The 24,331-nt window shown below is 40.8% G+C and overlaps 1 protein-coding gene across 2 annotated transcripts in view; it reads left to right on the forward strand.

Moving 5' to 3' along the window:
* Window positions 1-24,331, forward strand: part of MAP3K20 (mitogen-activated protein kinase kinase kinase 20) — a 171,912-nt gene that overhangs the window by 122,796 nt on the left and 24,785 nt on the right. For both annotated transcript variants that reach the window (XR_013762996.1, XM_079135021.1), the window contains exons 12-16: window positions 7,504-7,548; window positions 9,348-9,378; window positions 9,475-9,614; window positions 13,969-14,031; window positions 15,288-15,380. Coding sequence is in view for 1 of the 2 variants with exons in the window: in XM_079135021.1 (XP_078991147.1) it covers window positions 7,504-7,548; window positions 9,348-9,378; window positions 9,475-9,614; window positions 13,969-14,031; window positions 15,288-15,380 (372 nt within the window). In the remaining variant the exon portion in view is untranslated. The remainder of the gene's footprint in view (window positions 1-7,503; window positions 7,549-9,347; window positions 9,379-9,474; window positions 9,615-13,968; window positions 14,032-15,287; window positions 15,381-24,331) is intronic.

Below are 24,331 nucleotides of genomic sequence, written 5' to 3' on the forward strand. Positions count from 1 at the left end.
AAATGCTTCTTCAGAAATACCTAAATGCCAAGAATCTTCAATACTAAACAGCACAGCTACTCAAAGTACAACCTGGGAGGTGTTCTCAGTAGTCTGCTTGAAGGAGGATACTCTCATCTGAAGCCAACAGTAGGTGCTGCAGGCTTGCATACCACAGTTAACCCAGGAAGCATCTTAGCAACAACACACTGTCATCTAAGGCTTAGCTGGTAGTCTGAGGAGCGGGGGTGGGGGAGACAGAGAGAGAGAGACATCTGTCCCAAAAGGATACTCCCAGGTGAAAGCGTATCAAGCACCAGCCTGCTCTGCACTTCCAGTAAGGGCTCTCTGCATGGCCTTTTCTTCGTTTTCCAGAGGAGTGTAATAATCCTGAATTCAAAATAGATGTATAGATATCTTAAAGAAGAAAGTAAATATTTTAAAATGAAAGCAAAGTTACCCTTATTTAGGTAAAAGCACATTCTGAAGGGTGCTTTCTATATCCAATCTAGTTTCCCAGAGTTTTTTTTTTTTTTTTTTTTTTTTAGCCCTGTTCAGTTTGCTAGTGTTTCAGAGAAATAGACACAGGTGCTGCTCTGAAGACCAGACTACCCATAGATATTCTCAGGATGATGTCATATGTTTGTTAAAGCTTGTTTAAACTATAAAAGGCCATTTTTTAAATTGTAAGTAGATAAAGAAAAGCAAAAGAACAAAGTTTTTCCAGTCTAAATTGAAAAGCAGACAGAGGAGTTTCAGCAGAGGTGTGAGGTCATTCACTTGACTATTGAACAAAAATACTTTTAGCAGTTTATTATATTGAAGTTTAAAGAAAGGATATCATCATGGATATTATCTAATATTATTTCTAAGTATATTTGATCATAAAATGGTCTTTTAGAATTTGAACCATGATGTTCTTCTAATTCCCATTGAGAACTAAAAACACTACCAAATGGTCAGTGTGCTGTGCCAACTTTATATGGGGAGAAATCACTAGAAAATGTTCTAGGTGTCTACTTGCTGTGCAACCATGGGCACATTATTTAATCTCTGTGAGTCTGTTTGCTCGTCATTAACATGAGAATGATAATAACCTACTTCAAAGAAATGTCATGAGGATTAAAAGAAATAACATGTGTAAGGCTCTTAGCTCAGTACTAAGCCCGTGGTAAGTGGCCAGTTAACGTCAGCTCCTATTAATTGTGCCAGTGAAAAAGACACTGAAAAATAAAAGGTTTTAATAACCTTCTGGAAAACTGAACTGTCAGTTTCAAATGTAATACTGCTTAGTATTAAAATAAAATAAAAGTGAATAGCTTTTCTTTCACAAAAGAAAGAATATTCTTAGAATATAAACTATACAAAGTGACTTAACTTGGTTGCTCTTGGGAACTCTGAGCCCTGCCAGGTGCCCGAGTCTGCAGCATTTGCAGATTGTGCCATCACATTGAACACACAAGAATAAGCAGGTAAACCTTCGCACTGCACCTCCTCTGTCTGTGCACATACATGGGCAACCTGTCTGCTCAGAGAGAAGGACTCACTGATGCTGGCCAGGCCCCCCAAGCAGAACATCTTGGAGTGGATCAGAAGGGACACCTTACAGCTCCTTCCTTTGCAGGGTCCCTTGGGGACCTGAAGGAGAGAGCAGAGGCATGAGGTTGTAAAAAGAAAGCCATTCATTCCATAGATATGCACTGAGCCCCTTCTCTGTTCCAGGTAATGTTCTGGGGAAGAGCTAGATGAAGCTCTTTGCCCTCATAGAGCATATGCTAGTGAGTGGAGATCAGTGATCAACAAAATGCATTATGTGATACATGAACATTTACTAGGTGCCTGCTGAACCATGAAGCAGGAAGGAGGAGAAGGCCAGTAGAGGAGGCTGTGGTTTTTAAAGTGTAGTCAGGAATTGCCCAACCTATAGGTGACTTTGAGCAAAGCTGAGGAAGCCAGGGTATCTCTGTGCATTCCAGGATCTTGATTGTAGGTAAGAATGCAAACCTTGCCTCCTACTCAGGAACAACCCAGGGTAAACCTAGAACATATAAACAGAATGAAACTGACATTTTTCTTAATATGTATATAAATCCATATGGTTATATATAGAGTTTTGGTGCATTAAAAGCAACCAAACAGGACCAAAAAAGGAGAGTAATAGGAATCTGTACCTAGACCTAGGTTTACCATTAATTAGATAACATTTGTCCCATTTCTTAACTTCTGTCATTTTCTTCCCAATGTTCCAGAGATGTCATAGCTCAATACTCTGCTTAGTAATATAATGAATTATCATTAAGGAAAAACATGTAGTATGTTACAAAAAAATCAAGTGTCAAAAAGAATTAGGAGAAAAGGATGCTTGTTCAAAATGAAAGTTTTCTTGTCGAATAAAAGTTAAGTGCAAACTATAAAATATTCAGAGTAGTACAAAGTGAACATGTGATGTGCTTTCCAGAGGGGCATAATAATCCTGGATTCTAAACATGTGCCATCAAGAAACTGCAAGGATTTAGGATACGGCAGATTTGGCTCAGAACTGTTCTTCATCTGGAATTGGACTATGACTATGTGACATTGGCTCTTTTACTTTCTGTTCTAAATCAGTGTCCTACTGGTTTTAAAATGATAAAACAGCCCTAAAATCTGAATCACATAAACAGAATTTGCACTGTTCTCATTCTGTCTGGAAAGATTACTTAAAAGACTTTAGATTCTATTAATTTTATTAATTTTCAAAAGAAATTCCTATGAACCATATGCAGAATTTCTAAACATGTTAATTGTACAGCTTCAAACTTCACTTTTCAAATCAGTTTTTGAAATGGCAAATTATCAGTGTTAGATTTAGTTCAGTTTCTTGACTTACAAAAATGTACATTTCTAAAGAGACGAGTTAAAGAAACTGAGAAAAGTAAAGATTCAAAATGAGAATTGAAACTCTAAATGTGGTAATAATAGTCACAGTCATACAATTGAAAATGTTCCACCTTTTATCTTTTTTTCTTTAGTCATAAAGTCGAGCCTGCAGGATTTGATGAGACCCTACTAGTGGCTCTCAACTAGAGCAGTGTGTAACCTAATGGTTTTTGGGGGTACTGGGGCTGGGACACATTTTCAGTTATCACAATGACTAAGGCAGTATATAGTGCCTACTGCCAAGACTGGTAACATCCTGCAGGCCAGGGACAGTCCCTCCCTGTACAGAATTCTGTCTATAATCCCAATAGCATTATCCCTTTCCCACTGAGAAACTCATTAAATCCAGCAGTGTTAGAGTTCCACCTCTTAATTTTTTTTCCCAAAATAAAATTACCTAAATAAAAAAAAAAAGGAAATAAAGCATTTTCAAAGTTATAACATCAAGGGACTGGGGTCGTGGCTCAGTGGTAGAGTGTTTGCCTAGCATGTGTGAGGCACTGGGTTCGATTCTCAGCAACACATAAAAATAAATAAAATAAAGGTTCATCCACAACCAAATATATATATATATATATATATATATATATATATATATATATATATATATATATATATATATATATATTTGAAAAAATTCCAACAGCTACACAAGCTGAATTTTGTGACTTCATCTCAAATCACCATGTGTGAAAATGGTTTCATGGTGGGGCAGGTGGAGGTGGGGGCACTCTCCATTACAGTGATCAATGATGCCACAATACGTAAAAAGAGAAAAATCTTCATTGTGTTAACTACAGTTCTTTAAAAAGTTGCCAGGTTAATTTAAAAGGTCCTTTTCCTAACTGTCATAATTTTTAAAGCAAAATCACATTTTAATGTTTTATGTAAATAATCAACGGAAAGAAATTGAAGGCACATAGCACAACAGTTTTTTGATGTTCTGGAAATATTGAGGGCTGATTTTCAGCTAGTGATTTTTTTAACATGCAGTGGGTTTTTTGGACTTCAACACCAACTGACATACTCAAACTTGATCCTCATTAAAGTCAAAGGAATTGGAGGTAAGAGGGGGGTTTAGGAGAGACCCAGAATGACTTCTCTTAGCCTACTATGTACATAACTTTTTTTTTTTTTTCAGAGTTTTCATTAGAGCAATAAGAGTTTTATAAAGGACAGTTTTAAAACTTAGTCTGAGTTAAATATTGATACTATTTTTCTTTGGATCTTTGTTCCACTACACTTATTGAAGTCTTGTAAAACAAGTAAGAGTCTCACCATACCACATATATAAGACAGCATAATTTTTCTATGATCAGGCACCTTTTGCTGCTTTTGAGTAAGACTGTTTTCCTGTTTAGAGTTTAAACATTGCCAGAGAGGTGAATCTGCTTTATTCATCTGATGGTAGCATAACTGATAGCTCTAGGTACAGCCTTTCTATGATGAAAATGAGTGATCTATCAGAAAATGTGGGGCTGGTCATTTTCTCAGACCCCAGCTTCATGTGCACTCTGTTGCCTGTGAGGAACTTTCTGGCATGTGCTTACTTACTTCAAAGCTAGAGTGTCAGGCACTTGCATTAATTATTTTATATCGTGTGCAGAATAATATATCTTTTAATATTAGATATGATACACTGCACATATTGCTTTTGCACTCTTAAAATTTTTTGTACTGAATAATAGAAAATATTTATATTCTTTGAGTGTGAGCTTTGAATAGATGGCATTCTCACTTTATTGTTTTTTTTTTTAACAAAAACCTTCTCTTAGCTATTCTAATGCATTGTTATTCTGAGCAAGTCCTATGCCAAATATCATGTATAATGTTTGTATGGAAGATTAAATTTTACTCTCGTGTGGTAAGACTATTTGGTTACTGCCTTCGTAGTTGGAATTTGATATTCCAGCACAAAGTCCACAATGTATTCAGAAATCCAAGTTGGTGTCATACATTTCATTTTGATGTGAACTTTTCTTTGCTTTCCTTTGTTCTAAGACTCCATTTTGCAATAAACATTTTGACAGTAAATCCCTTTGTTATGTGTTGCTGTGTATATAAGATCTTTGTTAGATTGGATTCCCAACATCCTTTGAAGGAATCATTGTCACACACATGCACATAAGTGTTAGCTTTTCTCTCCTGAAGTCAGTTGGAGTGTAAATAATGAATTTCTAAAGTGATGGGGCAGTCATGAGGGATTTTTTTTTTTTTTATTCCCAAAGAAAGAAAGGCTTAGAACTCATCCTTCAGCAGATACACTGATATGTTAACAAGGTACAGAAAACATAAAGGAAATGGTAAGCCACTATGTGGCTGGAGATCATTAACTCTTATCCCCTGTCTTGCCAAATTCAAACCGTCTTGAAGCAGCGCCTGGCTCCAGCTTCCTCTCACTGATCTTTGTGAGCATCCTGCAAGGACTCCTGCTGGAGTGAGTCAGACCCAGTCCAGCGTCTTTCCCTGGCACTGTGTGGGCTCAGCCCTCCTCAGAGCACCAGAGAACTCCCCTGTCCTTTGACATTCAAACCAAAGATGTTGGTCATTTCACTTGCAACCTTTATTCTCTTCAAGAAATATTTATTTCTCAATTTCATTTAGCACATTTGGAAATTGTACAAAAATCAAAACATCACACATGCCCCCCCATCCCTGTTTCCTGTAAAAGCTGGCCTTGATGCAGGGAAATATTTCTGCAATGCAGCCTGGTGTTTCTTGAACTAATCAAAAAAGTTCCTTATTTCACATTTGTGTCCGTGATGAGAGAAGGAATGATGTTCCTGCAGCTGTATCCAGCTGCCCTGAGAAGAAATAAAACTTGCTATGTATTTTCTTTGATCAAGTTCAGCTTTAGATTAAATTCCCTGAGTCTTTCTCTTTTCCACATTATTACAGCAGGTGAGTGTGTTGGATGATTCCTACATAACTCCAATGTTTCAGAGAAGGGCAGGGACACAGGTAATCAAAGCATCGAGGAGTAGCAGAGTACATACAGAATAGTTTGGATTTATGTCTTTACAATTTGGCTATACTACTTAAACCCTACACATTCGTATTTATTTTAACTTGCAGAATGAAAAAAAAATTTTCTTTTCTTGTTCTGCACACCACTGCCATCCCTGCCATATGATGCATTTCCCCTTTTCCCTTCAAATGTGAGCTCCCAGAATCCCATGCTCCAGTTAGGGGCACACGCCACGCCCATCCTTCCCCCTTCCCTCCTCCTCCAGCCAGTGTTTTGCCTTGTTATTTCTCATCTGAAATCACTTCTTTTCGCCCGGCAGCACCCAGCTCAAGCCCCTGTGCCTTCCATTCCCCCATAATACGTGTAGAACCCTCTGCAAATACTTTGGCCTTTGTATGCCCACAGACACTGAGCTCCCTATCAGAGAATTTAGCATTTCAGTACACGTAGCCTTCAATTTTATTCATTCTACAAAATGGTTCAACAAAAATGTACCAGGTATGGTATTGTCTTCTAGGAACTGAATAAACCATGATGAAGGTAGCCTTGGACTCTCCCACATATCTTCCACACTTGTTTTACCTTCAGTTGTACTAGAAGCTCCTTTCCTAGCAGAGTTTTGAGTACATGAATACAAAATAAATACCTGCAGGTTAGAAAGATTAACTGACCCATCCCTGGATTGTTACAGTAATAGTAAAAGTGACCCAATTCAGCTTCTTTTCAATTCACCCACAAAAAAATATTATTTGTAATAGGTTAGGTGACACTTTGACATGTTGTCTCATAAACAAGCCAAGCATTCTGCCTTGAGTTCCAATTCAACCCGTAGGACACACAGATTTTTTTAAATTATGTAAACATTTATTACATAGATGATGATCATCAGGCCTACAATGAAGCAGGAAGCTCTTTGGGTTGAAAATGGCATGGGCCAATGTGCCCAGGAGAGTCTCCTTTCGTGCTTGTGCACCTGGCAGCGAGGTGTTTTAGTCTGTGCTAGTGCAGCTCTGCTCCTGGGTTTCTTAGGACAGTAATGGTTTCCGTGTCCTTCTTCCTCCCTGGATTCTGATATTTGGTATTAAGAATATAACACAAGTGATATCATAAATAATATAAAATAATATATAAGAATATAATGCAAGTAAAACACTTAAACCCCTCCCTCCCTGTGAGAGCAGGCATAATAAGTCATCTGGTTACCAAGTGCTTACTTTGGAATTTTCATTGATAAATCAGTCCTCATGTTGACTGAGAATTCTGAGGAAGTCTTGGTATCTGGTAAATGTCAGAAATTTTTTGGGTGCTGAGGCTTTGTTACAGGATATAAAACCATTCCTGGTGTGCCAAGGATCAAGAGAAGAACATACCAAGTTGTAGAAAATCCCCCCAAAACAGCTCACAAAGTGCAGTGGATTGTTACTAGAGATTGATATTCATTATTGGCTTCTGGGGTCTAAATCCCTAGAACAGAGAACTCTCTTGTAAAGTTGAGGAAATTGCTTTCCATTCACCCTGATCTGCAGGAGGAACCACGCCAGAGCAGCCACTGAAAACTGAGTGAGACGAGAGCCTAGACCAAAAAGACGAGGATAATATTACTTTTTTTTTTCATTTCATTCATATTTCCCACGCAGCTGCTGCCTTCCTTTGAGATTGGTGCATGGACTGAAGACGACGTGGTAAGCTACTTCTGTTAATAATTCATTGGACCTGGGCAGGTATCTCATACGTTTGTCCATAAGTTAAAAATGCAGCTAGAGGAATTGGGTCATAGGAAAGTCTAACTAGCAGAAACTGACATTTTTCTCTGTTTTTAATACAATAATAATTGAAAATGAGGCCTCCCTAGAAAAGCAATTATCTCCTCAAATCTTCTAAGCTTCACCTTCCTATTGGTTCTGAAAATACTCTAGAATACAATAATAAATACTAATAACAAAATTAAAGCAGTGATCCAGGAAGCCAAATGAACATGCTTGGAAAAACTTTGACCGTAAACTTTCCTAAGGTGCCAGGTATGGACTTGAGCCATGGTGGAGAAAGATCTAGTAAAGGCAGTGCTGGGCTGGAATTTCCCTGCACTGGGTCTCCTTCCCACCTTAGGCCTGCTGGAAAGTGACAGCTTCATATTTGCCATCCTTGCTCTGGCCTTCCCCAGGAGGAATGGACACAGTGCTCTCAGACATCCTCTGCAGCCGTAGCCAGAGGAGCTCCATGTTGCTGAGAGGACGCGAGCAGAATATTTAAGTCCAAAGGAGGTCCTGCGTGCTCTGCTCCAGATAGAAGCCCTGAGGAACAATCCTACTTAGCCTGTTACATCTCCATATCTGTTTCTTTAGTGACAAAACAGGTATGAGAATTCCTCCTCAGAGCCTCAGGGACTTAGACCTGTCCAGGTCTGTTTTACAAGCTGGAGGGCATCATTAAATGTAGAAAAATATAAAAATGGAGTGTAGCCTTCACAGAATGGGCCCCACATCAGGGAACAGACACAGTGCCTCCAGGAACACTCTCACTGTTAGAACCTCTTCAGAAGCTCTGCTTACCTAGTCCAATCCGATTTGTAGGCCAGGGCATTTCCCTCTGCCCTTTGTGTTCCTCTGAAGTAAAACTTCTTTCAACATTAGGTCGCCTCTGGCTCCTGTAGGGGAGGAAACTTGGCACCAGTTCCTGTGGTTCTGAGCACCAGTAACACAAACTCTCCTGCCAAGCCTGCTTACCACGGAAAGAGGACTTAGGGTCCCCTTTATTCCTGAGCCTGTACATAATCCCTTTATCCCCAGCTGCAAAGTTGGTCCCCTGCTTTGAAAAGAAATTATTTTTAAAGCACTGAGTTCTAACAGTTAGTTTTAGTCTTTGCTTTGAGGTTGAGTGGTTTCTAGGCCATTTAAATAAAATTTCTGACTCTCCCAAGAGTCAGAGGGACTGAATCTGGCCTCCTGTCTACATGCCTTCACCCAGGTAATGTCAGAGGCCACTGTGATCAGGTGCCAAGTGAGATAAAAGGATGAGGGTTCACTGGGTCCAGCTGCCTCACTCCACACAGGAAGCTCCATGCTTAGACTCATCCAGTGCCTCGTGGCTATGTCATGACCAGACAGGCCTAGGACAGAGGACTCATTCTGTCCATCTCTCTGTGCACTGCTGTGCGATCCCAGTTATTCATACAACTCCTGAATATAGTGCCCCTGGGAAGTGCAGAGACCATGGGCACATCTGTGGAAAAATCACTTTAACCACCCACTTGAAAATATTTTAATATCTTTCCCAAGAAGTCCTTCAGCAGCCCCCACAGGGAGGGATATCTCCAATTTGGAAGCTTGAGGTTTTAAAGCCAGAGAAAGTCTTCCATCTTACCTTTGTGCCTGAGCCAGGAATTAGAGAGATTTTCACCTATTAAAAATTCTGTGTTTCACTGTTATGAATGGCCACTGACCATGTGTGAATCGTCCAAACCTTGTATGTCCTCTCTTCACAGTACTTTTGGGTTCAGCAGCTCGTCAGAAAAGGCAAGTGGAATTAAGTGACCTTTTTATTCATGGAGTTAACTTTGTCGGGGACAGGAGGTATTCTAATCTCTTCTTCCACCTCCTCACGTCCCCCAGGTGACTCTTCGGTGGAGATGAGCGGCTACGCAAGTTTGTTTAAGGAAAACAACATCACAGGCAAGCGGCTGCTGCTGCTGGAGGAGGAAGACTTCAAAGACATGGGCATCATCTCCAAAGGACACATCATTCATTTTAAGGTACCTTGCAAGGAAACCATCCCATCCCCAAGTCTTTACTGAGCACCTGCTAGGCCGGTATTGGTGTTACAGACGAAATGCTTCCATATCTGTCCATAATCAGTTGCTGCCCTTCTCCCCTATTCCCATGACACACAGGTCAACCCCTGGCAAATCAGGAGTGACCTGGGTGTACTCTCATATCACTCCTGTGCCCTCAGGAAGTTCCTAGTCTGGCGGGAAAGTCCAACAGTTTTCACGCAATATCATGGTGAAATGACATCTGTGAGCAATGCCACGCGGGAGGTGGGTTGGGATGAAGGTGGCTTCTGGAAAGAAGTGATGAAGGCGTTGGCAGCTGAAGACAAGTAGGTGTTCAGCAGGTGAAAGGTAGGGCAGGACATCTGGGGCGGCACTGCCTGTGGCAAGGCCTGGGTGTGGGAGAAAGCTCAGCGGGCTTGAGGATCTGGGAGCCAAGCAGTATGGCACCTGGAAAACGGCCACCACACCCAGCACTGGCAGGCAGCCACTCACTCCATTTAATGCTGGAGAGGCCAGATATGTGTTAAGAGTCCCTCCAGGCCTGGAACTTGTGCTTTGCCTGAGTGAACCTAAGCCAGTACGGTAACCTGAAGTCATGGGAATGTGTGTTGCTTTTGTAATCTTTATGATTTTCACCTGGAACAGACACCATCAGATGTGAATTTTAATGCCCCACTTAACTCAGGAAATTCTCACGTTTCCCCCAAAACTTCAGTTTGAATAATTTCACACTAAACCTCTGCTTCCAATGTTGTTTTTGTTGCTTTTTTGCTATTTATTAAAGCAGGTCAGGTTTTGTTTGGTTGGTTTTGTGTGTTTTAGTTCCTCAAACCTAATAAGAATTGCAGACTCCCGTGTGGGCAATGTTATTGACCAGAGGACTATTTCCAGAGAGATCTTAACCAGGATAAAATCAAGTCTGCTTTCCCAAGCCTTCAACAGCAGTGTGGGTACATGGAGGGTATGCACAGGTTAGAAAAGACAGAAATCAAATACAGGAGGAAAAGTAGAAAAAGCAACTTCCCATCCAAATCCTCACCTTCATAAAGGCTCTGCCAACATGCCAACTAACTTCCCTTTAACCCACAGCTACTCCCATTGTCTTTTCTAGAGAAGTCACCCAAAAAAATCCATTCATTTCATTCCTACAGACCCAGATCCATGTAAGAAACATCTTAAGTCCCTTGGCACCCTTCAGACAATGGCTTGGCACTAAAAGACCAGGCCATCTAAGACAGAAAGCAGGAACTTGCTGTCATTTCCCTCCTACAAGATGAGCAAGAAGACTCATGCATCAACATGCATCTCAAAAGCTAGCAAAGAATTTAATCTTGACCTCTGGGTATGGCAAGTCTGTCCTGAAAAGCTATGCTGGCTTAGGTGGTCACAGTAGGAAAAATTAGTTTCTGCAGTACAGAGAAGTTCCAGAGTTCCAAAAGAGAAATTTTATATATCTCGTCTATATGTCAAATGCCAAATAAGATGTTCCTACCTCCCCTTTCCCTTCTGCTTTTAAAAAGGACCAGCATTCCTTACATATCAGAGAGGAAAGCCGTGTTAAGCCATGATACCTCAACAAACCTCAAAAAACAAATGATTTAAATGTTCTCAGACTTGGCTGAGAACAACCAAAGTGGCCCATCCATGCTGGTTGTTATCATGGAGACAAGTGATGTTCAAATTTACTGTTTATTGCTCAACAAATTCAGTGAATGCCTACTAATTGCAAGACTGGGCCTGTGAAGAGTCAGAGCATCATCCTGCCCTTAAGGAATTTAAAACATGCACAAGCAACTTCTTACAAGCAGTTGGAAGAAAAGAGGCAATTGGTTACTCCACTTGGAGGAGCAGAAAAGGGAGGGGAATGGGGAAACTTCACAGAATGGGGCTTTGAGCTGGATCTTAGAAGAATAGAATTTGGAATGTAGACAGAAGTGGGAAAAGGAAAAGAGTAAGCAGTTAAAGAGAAGCAGGGAAGAGAGATGAAGAGGAGCAGAACAGATTGGTTGTGATATGAGGGGCAGCTGGCAGCTCTTTCTGTGGGAACCTGGATGGGGACTAGAACTCATCATGGCTGAAGTGTAAGGCAGGTCAGGCCAGGTCCTGGACTGCTCCCAACTTCAGGCCAGAGGTCTGGAATTTGACCAGAACTGGAGAGAATGGACATGTTTAAACTTCACTTCTGGAGTTCTTAAAGTGGATTAGAAAAGAGAGGCTGGATTTTGAAAAACATTGGAAGGTTATACTCTGGAGAGGAATAGGCCTGGTAGCAGGCTGTGAATGGGGGCAGGGGAGGGGGACACGGTAGGAGAGCTGTTCACAGGCTCTTGAAGGAGCCTAGTGAAATCTGGGCCCTGCTGCAAGTGGGTGAGCCTTGAGACCTGATGCTCAGTGAAGGAAGCCAGGCACAAAATGTCACATTTGTATTCCACTTATGGGAAGTATCTGGGATGGGTACCTTCTTCCATACAGACAGAAAACAGATGAATGGCCACCAGGGGCCGGAAGTGAAAACAGGGAATGGGCAGTGGCTGCTTACTGGGTGCAGAATCCCCTTGCAGAGATGGAAATGTGTTGGAACATGTTTTAGAGAGAGTGGTTGCACAACATCACGAAGGTGTAACCACTCGGGGGCACATTTTAACACAGCTAATTTTATGGTACGTGAATTTTACCTCATTAAAAAAATAATAATAAAAAGGAAAGCACAGCTATGCTTAACACCCCTAACCCAGACCAGTCCCCTTCCATCTGGGTAGCTGACTGTCTTTGATGGACCAGGTACCTGCACGTGGCAGGAGGGTCAAAGGAGCCTGGACAGGAGAGAGAAGGAGTGCCTGTCCGGGAAGTGGGGAGTGGGGGACAATGGTGTTACAGAGGCCACTGTTGAAACAGTTGTAAGAGAGAAACAGTGACCAAAGGGGCCTAACCATGCTGCAGAGAAGCCAACAAACATGCAAGGAGAAAAGGCCCTCGGGGGAAATAGTGCGTGAGGTGGGTCAGGGCAGTGGTCTCCCCCATCACCCTGAGGGTCTGACCTTAGTGCCAAAGGAAAGGGTGGCCAGCTCTGTCTCAAGGCCTAGGTGAGTCTGCTCATGCATATATAAACTGTATGCAGGGGTAAGTCTCCACAGTCAGGAACACGCAAAGCCACCTCATCCCCACAGCTGGGCTGCATTAGCATGGCTCCCTGTGGGGGCTTGGCCAACAGATGGCGCTCCATGAAACTCATCTGGAATGTGGGTACTTCTGACACTCTTCTGTGAGAAGGAAAGATGAAGGGAAAAGGTCATGGAAACTTGCTACAAGAGGAGCTGCCGGACATATTCTTGGGGCAGTTAGGATGAATAATGCTTCAAGTGGGCCTTTGGGGATGGGGCTCTGATGAGCATCTCCAGACTAGATGAGCCCTCCTGGTACTTGTCAGGAGCATCTCCTGTATGCACAAAGGTGCACATGCACGCACACATATATACACAGCCCAGGGGTGAGATCGTGACCTTCTTTCTCTGCTCTTTCACCAAGGAAGGAACAATCATTGCATACCTTCTCGAAGAGTCTCTCTGCCCAAGAGTAGGTGATGAAACTGGAAATTGGAGCAACATATCCTGTTTCCTTTTCTACACTTGGCCCTCCCTCTCAGCCTGTCTGGGGCTCCCTTCTCCCCAGAATATGCAAGACTTGATGTGGAGGAGCCAGGTGTAAGGAAGATGACTGAACATCCAATAAATGTTCATTACATTGTCAAGTGTCAACAGTTTCATTTTGGTTTAGAAAAAAAAATACATCTAGTTTTTCTCAGGTTGGCACTTCTTTTTCCTCTATGATCACTTTACAGAAAAAGTGTATATTTTCTGATGAGTATCGAAAAAATCATACTCTAAACTGGCCTACTGTCCCTTAAGATTTCCTTGTGTTTCACCGGGTGTGTGTTGGACACCTGCCATAGGAAAGTCCTTGCAACCAAAACCTGGAGCGAGACTGCAGCCTTCCTGAATGCCTCTGGTGTTCTGTGCCTGCACTTTTTAATTTTTCCCACAGTTACACAGAATGACAACTGTACTCTCTATGCTAGGACATTCATTTGTCACACTTTTTATTTATTACTTAGTCTAAGGTTTGACATCTTTAAAAACTTCCTGTTCCTTTAAATAATTACAACTACCTACACTACTTTGGACAATCAGGTATGTGCTCCATAGATAATGGATATATACAACCCCAAGATATTTTATGAACTATAATAAAGAATGCTTTTTTATGGGACCAATAATTTAATCCTCTCTTGGTATTATTGAACCATTAATAAAATCATGTATTTTTTTTTTTACAGTCGGCCATTGAGAAACTAACACATGATTATCTGAACTTTTTTCATTTCCCACCACTAATTAAGGTAAGTTTTTTTTTTTCTTGCTGAAAGTGTGCCACTTTTATTGACATATGCACCTGCCACATCCACACCCAAATTTGCCAGTGTCGGAAAATGATGTTTGAAGTGAAATTTAATCATATCTGTCCAACAAAAGGCCCTTTGAAGGCTAGAATGTGTATAAATGGCTTATTCTCCACAAGTTAAAATATTAACAAAACATTCATGATAAGAACAACACCTCTCACCTAAGTGGCTAGGAGATGGACGTGCCAGTATTACAGGTGAGGACATTGGCCTCCCACCTGCTCTGGAGACCTTCCTGAAACATGTCAGTCACTGAAGAAAGTCACACCTAGAGCTCTGGGTTGTCACTGCATTGGGGGAAGGGTTATTGTTTGAGTAACATGTTCATACAGCAGTCCCCCTTATCCATGGGGAATGCATTCCAATATCCCCTGTGGATGCCTGAACCTGAAGTTAGTATCGAACTTTATATCGACTGTTTTCCCCTATACAGATTCACCTATGATAAAATAAATTATGAATAGTAGGAAATTAACAGCAATACCCAAGAATAAAATAGAACAATTATAACAATATTCTATAATGAAAGATATTTAAAGCTTATGAATTATTTCTGGAATTTTCCATCTAATACTTTTGGACCACAGTTGACTGCAGGTAACTGAAACCCTGGAAAACAAAACCAAGGATAGGGAGGGACTCCTAACATATTATTCTGAATATAGTTTAAGCCTATAGCATACTTTGTCATAAAATCAGCAAAAACTTTGAATCAATACCCAGACCTCTACTCATTCAGCAGTCACCATGGTTCTCCATCTGCAAATCCTTGGGTCCTCCATCCATATATGCTCTAGGAATTGCAGAATTCCTCTTTGGGAATAGCTTGTGCATACCTTGGGTGTCTTGAAACTCTCAAGTTGAAATGTCACAATGCATCCCCAGGTGCAAAAATGCATTTTAGAATAAAATTGCAAGATACATTGTGAAGGCACAAAATGGTGACATTCAATCCAAAGTACATAAGTCACTTGACAAAGTTCTCCAAGGCCTGTCATTCCTCTTGCTTTGAGCAATTGTAACTATGAGTTATATTGTAACTTATAGCTTAATCCAAAATGACCAAAGTAGATTTTTTTTTTCCAGTAGATAAGAGTGGAAAAAAATAAAGTACTAAGAAATCATCTGCTTTATGTAAGAAATCAAAGAAAAAAGGTCATCAAAAATAAATGGTACTTGGTTTTCTGTTTTAGGACTCAGGAGGTGAACCTGAAGAAAATGAAGAAAAAATAGTGAACCTTGAACTTGTTTTTGGTTTTCACTTGAAACCAGGAACTGGCCCACAGGTAAATCATATTTCAAATCTTTTGGGTGAATTTCAATCTAATTTATTCTTTTGCTGTCCTATAACTCCATGGTTTTATACACCACCTACCAGCCACCTGGTAACTTGATCCTGAGTAACTTACCGACTTTATAAAATAGAATTGAGCTGACAGACAGCTGGCTGCCTCTGTAATCCAAACCAGGAGTCTTATTTTCTAGTCAGTGAAGAATCCTGCAAGAAGCCACCAGACTCTCAAGGTGACTCCCAGCAAAGTATGGATGGGGAGGGAAGGTGATGGATACCAGAGTAATTATTCATTGCTCAGTAACACAGCTTCCTGATCTCTGAGTCTTGAGGGAAATCAGCTCTATAACACTGAGAGTAAAACAACACTGAGAATGTAATTCTAGACAATATGGACACCCAAACTATCAGCTCCAAAAAGGATGCTGGGGCATTAGGTTAGCCCTGGTATTTTCACTTTATGTCATTTTTAGAATCTGGAAAAAAATGATTTGTCTAGGTAGCATGTGAGTTAGAAGTTCAATCGTTTTGTGTTACTTCAGTTTACCAGAAATAGCTAATAATAAAGGTAACTTCTATCATGTACCAGGCATGCAGAACTGAAGCGTAAATGCTACTTTTCCCCACTTGGCAAACGTAGAAACTGAGGCTCTTAGAGGTTAAATAACTTGCCCAGGGGGTACATGGACAGCATGTTGTGGAATAAGGACTCAAACTCAGGCCTCTGTCCCCAGAACTCAAGCTCTTAGCTACTGCATGGCTTGTCCTTTTTCCTTGAGGAGCCAAGGGACCTTATAAATGCAAGTCCTCACACCTGCAGCTGGTTGCCATGGGAGGGCTCACCCAGGGGATATTCATCAATCAAACCGCACTAACCCCAGGCCAGTTCAGAAACTAGTGCTTGGGAGAGACTGGAAGTTGTTGTAAGGGTTGAGTTTCACCTGGGCCCTCAAAAGCTGTCCTTTCTAGACAAGTGACAGAAGGTGTCCTGCCTGCACTGCTGCAGGTGTACCAATGTGTCTAGTGGAAATTTTACCTCCCATATTTTGGCCACACTCTTGGTGGAAGGAAAGCCATCTGAATTCAGATTTCTTGAATATGAATTCTTTTCTCTTCCCTCTGTCTATTCATTCTTATAGTTAGAAGCAGATACAGAAAGGGAAAACCAGAGAGCAAAAGTCCCTCTCTTTCCAACAACAGTGAATGGCCCTGCTACTCTGAAATTCTTAGCTGCAGCCCCAAGTCCATCTGATGGTAGACAGATTAAAGATTTCAATTTGCATCTGTTGGTATCCTCAAGACCACAACACTTAAGATTTGTGAATTCTCTTTGTTTAGGCCTTTTTATGGCTTGTAGGTGGTCAAAAAGGAGAAAAATTTCCTTGAAAGAGATGTGTAAAGAGGGATCTCAAATAAGAAAGTATTTTCAGCTAATGAAAAAATGGCTTACTAATATGGAAAACTAAAAAATACATTTTTAGTAAAAATCAGAAGCTAGAGGCGATATTTGAGACCAATACAGTGGTCTATGTTGGACCATTATCATGCAGGCTTCTTGAGTCACAGTTGATCCAGAAACCTAAAGTTACACAACTTTCCATGTTCTGCAGTATCTGGGGCACCCATCCAGAGTAATTTCATTTGTTCATGCAGAGACATTTACTAAGGACTGTGTGTCTGGCTCTGTGCTTCATGCTCAGAATACAAAGTCAAAAAGTATAGTCCCACTTTGCAAGGAGCCCACAGTATGCTGGGAGAAACAGGAAGTCCAATGAATGGTTATAGTGCAAAAGGCTGAGGTTTTCCAGTGCCACACACTTCACTCTATGAGCATGAAGAGAATGAACATCTAGTGCAGATGGGAAAGGGGTGAGGGAAGGTCTTACAGTCCTCCAAGTAGAAGTGTTAAATGATGATTTTACTAGCCAGGCACGCCTGTAATCCCAGAGGCTCCAGAGACTGAGGCAAGAGAATCGAGAGTCCAAAGCCAACCTCAGCAACTTAGCAAGGACCTAAGCAACTTGGCAAGACCCTGTCTCTAAATAAAATACAAAAAAGGCTAGGGATGTGGCTCTGTGGTTGAGTACCCCTGGGTTCAATCCCCAGTACCCGCCACCAAAAAAAAAGAAGAAGATGCTTAAACTAAAATTTGAAAACCATTAGGATTTGCTGAGTATGGAGTGGATGTTGAAGGCAAAGGAACCGTGTGTTCAGGCATTCAGGCAACGAAGCCAGGGAAATATGGCGAGCTCTTCTTGGGCTTCTTTCCATGGGACCTCACTACTCACCTCCCTCTGGGGAGACTTGGCAGGGAGCAGGGGAAGAGCTTGATAAGAGCAAAGGCTGGAAAAGGGTCTGGTGGAAAAGAACTCTTATGTACTAAGCCAAAGGAGTTTGAAGTGTTTTGAGTAGAGAGTAGACAGGATCCAATTTTTATCTGTTAAGGATCTCTCAGAAGCATAGAGGAGGATGAACTGGGAAGGGTCAGGCTAGAGTGAGAAAGATCCTTGAGTAGGCAGTGCAGAAAAGCAACTGGAAAGTGATAAACAACCAAGGCTATGGCAGTGTCATGGAAATGCCATGTGTCCCAGGATGCACTGCGATGGAACTGATGAGACTTGTCAGTAGCTGGAGATGGTGTAAGTGAGAGGGAGGAGCCAGGATGGTGCCAAAGGTGTCTAGTGTGGGCAACTGGATAGGGTGTTATAAAGCAACAGACCAAAAGTAAACTAGCTGAGCTGGGGGGGTGGGTCAGTGATAGATCCCTTGCCCAGTGTGCACAAAATCTGGGGTTCAATCTGTCTCACCACAAAAAAGAAAAGAAAATTGCAATGCCAAGGTGTTAAATGTATAAAGAAGTGACTGGCATAGGTGATGTTAATCCAGAAAAACTTTTTGGAAGGGGTAAGTATTCAATCGAAGCTTGAAGAGGATGATGGGCAATTGCAAAATAATTGCCTGAATATAATGTTTAAAGCTTATGTTTAGAGAACTCTTCTTTCTAAAGATTTGAAGTATTTTATAAATGGTGTCTCTTTTGACCCCTTGACGTGTGTGAGGTGCCCAAGGCGCAGTATTTTAATCACTTAGGAAAGAGAAAACAAGAGGAAGTGTGTGACCAGCCTCCAGTAAGGCAAGGACAGAGCTGGGACCAGAAAGTCTGACTTTCTTTTTGTCTCTTTATTAAATTCATGCTGGCTCCATACCAGATATTTAACTATCCTCAAACTCCAATGAAACAATCCTAGAACCCATGACTGAACCGTCCAATTAAGCTAATCTATACCTTAGCATTATAAAATACTATCTTATAAATGTGCTTGGAATTGAAATTCTAACTCCATGTGTGGAAATCCTATTTCCTTGACCCTTAAAGTTAGAATCCACTATCCAAAAAAACAAAAAAACAAAGAAGAAAGAAAGAAAAGAAGAGGAGGAGAAGGAGGAGGAGGAGGGGCAGGGGGAGGAGAAAGAAGAAATTAAAAAAGAAGAAAAAGTAAAAGACTTCTTCAAAACCTTAGTGAACTGTGTAATGTACCCATCTCCTTGGAAGAGGTGGAGCCTCACATCCACCCCACTCCATTACTGCTAAATGAGCACTGAGGGTAGCCTGGAACTTTGTAAGTTCTTCCCAAACATGAGTTTGCAGATCAGAGACATTTGCCTGATTTCACCTTTTCTTTCACAAGTAAAATGAGAGATGTGTTCTAATAGGAACCATTGGGAATAATGTATGACAAATGACCTTATCATGCAAATAGGAGCTACATTTCCCCTTTGCCTATGAGAAGGACTGGCAGCTGATACCCCTTGATTATTGCTATGCCATTTCAGTAACTTTTAGCCTATTAAGTGCACACTGAAAATATGACTATATACACAAACAAATAGATGCAGGGGGAAAAATACTTTCATTGTGAGATCTGACAACCTTTTCTTCTAAGAATTCAGACTAGATTATTCTTAACTTCACTTAACAACCAGATGGATCATGGCACAAAATGATGCTGACTTGCATAATCTTGGAAAGTCCTTCAGTGTTTGAGTGCCCTGTGCCCTCTGCAGGCATCAAGGGTCACTGCAGTGACACCTAGCCCATGACCTTAGTCTTTATTGCTGTACCCCCTGGGGAGCCAGGACCTGACCACGCTCCAGCAGCGTACATGCTACAAGCATTCTCTCACAATAAGATGTCCTTTTTCATTTCCTTTTTTTTTTTTTTTTCTGAAACAATCTGGCAAGGGAAAAAAGAAAAAAAAAAAAAAAGATTGAACCAAAAACTTCACAGGCAACTTAAATTAATAAGTGAAGGGCTTGGTGTATAACTCAGTGGTAGCACACTTGTCTAGTATGGTTGAGATTCTGGGTTCCAACGCCAGCGCTGCCAAGAAATTTTAATTAATTAATAAGCAAGAATGAGTTTTACTTACTTGATCTGTTTCTAAAGAGTAAAGTTAATTAGTCATTTAAATAATATTTTATGTTGAGGCAGCCTGGAAGTTATGACAATCAAATTGGCAGAAATAGGGTCATTTTCAGCCTCAATGTCTCCCATGCGAGAGGCAAGAAATGCCTATGATAATTATTATTACCTGTACTTCTGGTGGACACTGCGGAGAGCGTTTAGCAAACATTTTTTCATCATTAGAGATCAACATAATGGGGAGCATCATTCCTATATTAGCATCCTCTTGAAGAAACCAAAGAACAGAGATGTAAAATTCCTCACCCAGTGTCCCCACCTGGTCAGGCGAAGATCCACTTCTCAGGCTTAACCACTGTGTAATTATCACCTCCTTCTGGAAAGTACCATCTTCCCCCAAAGTAGGTACATTGGTAATCAATTTTTTTTTTTTTGTCAGTTAATAATACTACATTACCACAATTTTTGTTTTGTGTAGAAAGTGCCTTGTGTATTATAATCTAAAGCCTTTGACTTGGCACAAAAGGAAAGCAGCTTTCTGAATTTCAGGCAGCTTCGTGTACTCCCCAGGGTAGCAACCACCCTTTTTTATTGAAATATTCAGCTGCATAGAGTTTATTATTATATCTCTTATCAGCTCTCCAGTCAGGAATATTGATTCTCAAATTGCCAAGGGATAAACTATCAAATCACCCAGCAGTTTTCTCACCAAGATCTTTTTGAGACTTTGTGTCATAAAAATTCAAAAGCAGAGGAAGGAACTATTCGGGATTCTTCCATTGCTGGCTAGTGCTGAACAGTCAGACCTGGGTGAGTGTGTATTTCCCACTGTCCCCAGTGAGACAAAGAAACTTGACACAGCCAAGTTCCCCAGAGAAGAGGAGAGTGGGGGAAGACGGCATCCACCTCTCCCAACACTACCCAGCAGTGGACCCTTACATAGGGATCTGCTTCCGGCATCAAGCCACCCCTTCCAAATGGCCATCACTCTGATTTCCTTTTGAGAAGTGTTTTGGGGGGTCAAGAGACCCAAGAAGAGAAAATGAGAGGAACTTTTTGAAGAGGTCGAAACAGACTGATCAAGCCCTTCAAAGTGGACAGTTGTTAGGGGAGGACTTTCCCCTACTACCTTTCTCCCTCTTTCTCTGTCCAGACTCTTCATTGTTAGCACCTGGCCACTTCCCCACCCACCAGATGCCAGAAGAAATTCAATCAATAGTTCTGCTTCTCCATTCGTTTCATCTTTAGGTTAAAAATGCTGCATTTTACAAATGCTTCCCACTTGTATTGTGCTTTCAGGTCTTTATTAGGTTGCTTGTAAAATGTTGCATTTAATAAACTTAATTGAATCTCCAGGCCCTTTCTCAGAGTACTATAAATATCAAAAACTGTCAAATAGAGCTTTTTATCCTATTGTGTAATTTTTGTAAATGGATAGATAAACATGAATAAAATAACAGGGCACAAAGAAAAGGATTTTGTAAGAAAGTATAAAGCCAACACCTTTTTGTAAATTTCAGAACAGCTAAAAGCAGAGCTTTTCTTCACTTCGATATATGTTGGGTTTATTAAAAAAAAAAAAATCAGTGTAAGGAAGTTCATTTCCCATGATCACCTATGCAGAGAGGCAGTGGACAAATGAACAGAGACACATATATATGTGCCAAAGCATATAAGCTTGCAGTAGTAGGGTTTGCGGCCAGCCTCAACAACTAGTGAGACCTTGTCTCAGAATTTTAAAAAGGGCTGGACCGTGGCTCAGTTGTAGAGTGGGTTCAATCTCCCTCTGGGTTCAATCTCCAGTGCTGGAAAAGAAGAAAAAAATAAAAAGAAAGAAAACACAAGTTTCAGGGAAGAAGAAACAGGGAGGTAGTAAGTAGTCAAAGAGTACAAAGCTTGGGTTATACAAGATGGTAAGTCCCCAGGGCCTACTGTACAGCTAGCACCTATAGTTAAAAATACGTATTGTGTGCTTAAGATTTTGCTGAGAAGAAAGATCATAAGTGTTCTTATCACAAAAATAATAAGAACAACAACAATAATAAAAGAACAGGAGGAAACTTTTGGAGGTTAATGGCACATACTGTGGTGATGGTTTCACAAATATTATCTCCAAATTGATCCAGTTGCTCACCTTAAAATATGTCCAGTTTTTTGTATGTCAATCACACCTCTGTGAAGTGGTCTTTTGAAAAGAGAAACAAGTTTTAATTGACAGCAAAGAAACAAATGCAGCTCAGAATTTTACAATTGCATAACTCACCGCTGATTTCTAATTACAGTGTGGTGATACACTCTGTCAGATGGGTTGGACAGCCGCCTATAGCTCTAGAGCAGAGCTGGGCAAAGTGCTCAGCACATGCTTGTGGATGGATTGACAGCCATGTGTATGTGTTAGCATGCCAGGGAACGTCTAATGACCGGAGAAAACAGCCCTGATCTGTAGCATTTGCAGATTTCCATGGTGTAAATATTCCCACCATGGCTAATGTCATTGAACTTGAGGTTGGGAAGAGCTGTGTGCAAGCTGCTGTGAGAACTGACTCCAGCACCCTACTGGATTGCTTTTAGTCTTCTTAATCAAGATTATGAATTCCTTTTAAAATAGTGAATAGTGATGTAGCATAGATGAGAAAACATAGGCTTGAGTAAAATACAAACCCATTACTGCTGGTTTCCAGCTGTACTAAGTATAGTTAACACAAAGAGAGCTCTGGTTTCCTATTGAGTCCACTGCTGCCTTAGGTCTCATTGGGTCTCCGTTGTCTCATCTTCTCACCTTGTCTGACACTGACCAGATTGTGTAAATCAGAAAGTGGGATTTGAGTTTGTGGAATGTAAAACTAGAACTTACGGAGACAAAAACAATTTAAATTTGTAGCTGACTTTTCAAAATGGGGAAACTGTTCTCATTGATAACTCCATGATGACAGGCACAGGTTCTGACATTGATAGACAAGCTCTTTACTTTTAGAAGGTTTTCAGAAGCCTCTGAGGATCATTGTAAGTTCTGCAGACAAAACCTCCATACTCCCAGGGACTTGTGTTTTCTAAACCAAAAATTAGATCTTGAGAATAATGACTGTAAAAGGGACAGGTTATTTGAAGTAAAATTACAAGTGCTATGTTGGGACATCAAGGAGGTGTGACAACTATTTCAGTCCTGGACATCTGAATTGGAACTGAGAGTAGCCTGCGGATAAGCAGCGCTGCTACCTAGACCAGGTAGGAGGCACTGATGTTTTTTGTCGTCACCCCTAGAGTAATGGAGGTGGGAGAAGAACTCAGCAGATAAAACAGCTGTCTTTACCTTTTGACAGTCCTGGGTAAAAGTTTATTTGCAGCAAATTTCCCAGTATTAAAAAAAGAATTTAAGCATCCCTTAGGTAAGTCAGATCACCTTCTGTATTGGTTAAGAAACTCAGACTGAGACAAGTAGATTCTTTGTTATTCACAAATGAACAGCGAGACTTAGTATTCTTGTTTTTGTGAGATGAATATCTAGTACCTTACAATTTCAAATACCGTTTACAAAACAGCCCTTCCCAAAGATGTCAACCAGTGTCTGAACCATTTTCGATAGTCAAGTACATGGTACATCATATGAAAGTATCTCACTTGATTTATTTCACTTTATTTTAATATCATCCCTAAGCCCCCTCTGCATACATAACTCCAATAACAACCCCCAAAAAGGCAACATAACAACCTTATCTCCACTGGTGTCTACTTGGCACCGATCTGCCCTGACCTTAGACATGAGCCATTGTTAAGGGTATAACGCATTTACATATTTTGCAATAAAACATCAGTTATTTGCATTACTGTGTCAAGTTTTATTTGATTCTTTCACCTAAAAATGACTCATTTTCCTTTCTTGTATTTTAAAAACCAACTACTCTAAGCTTGTTTGAGAATAATCAAAAATTGCCCATTTAGCTAGAAGTCATTTTCTTTTCAAAAGGCAAATGTTATTTAATCTTTCAGCTGTTCATTGTGCCATCATAAATACTTTCTTTTCAGCACAGTTGTGGGGACTGAAATGAGCCCACTAATTGCCTCCCATTTCGACTGACATGTGGTGGTTTAGTGGAAAGAGAACACAGCAGGGAGAAGGAAATAGGAGGCTGAGAAAATGAGAGCTAATTATTTTCACTGCCTCATGTCAGGCTCTGTGTCAGCCTTGTTTTTACAAACTGGAAGGTTTTAGCACTAAATAAAACAAACTGGCGTCATGTTTTTATATACTGGCAGTGTCATGGAAGCAGCTGCACATCTCAAAGACAATATAATGCCTGCGTTCGCATGGACACCATCTGACAGACACTGTGAGCCACGGCTAATGAGGATATCACAGTGGTGCCAAAGTGAAAGGTGCTGAATTATGTATGATCCTGCATCGGTGCAGCAATAGTCCTGTACATCATTATGAGACATTGTTTTGCTGAAGAGATTAAAACATTCTTAGTTCCAGACCCTGCAACCTACACGCGCTGAAAGAGGTTATTAATGGAATTTTTAGG

This window comes from Sciurus vulgaris (assembly GCF_902686455.1).
Source record: "Sciurus vulgaris genome assembly, chromosome: 3".
In the NCBI taxonomy this organism is placed as follows: domain Eukaryota; kingdom Metazoa; phylum Chordata; class Mammalia; order Rodentia; family Sciuridae; genus Sciurus; species Sciurus vulgaris.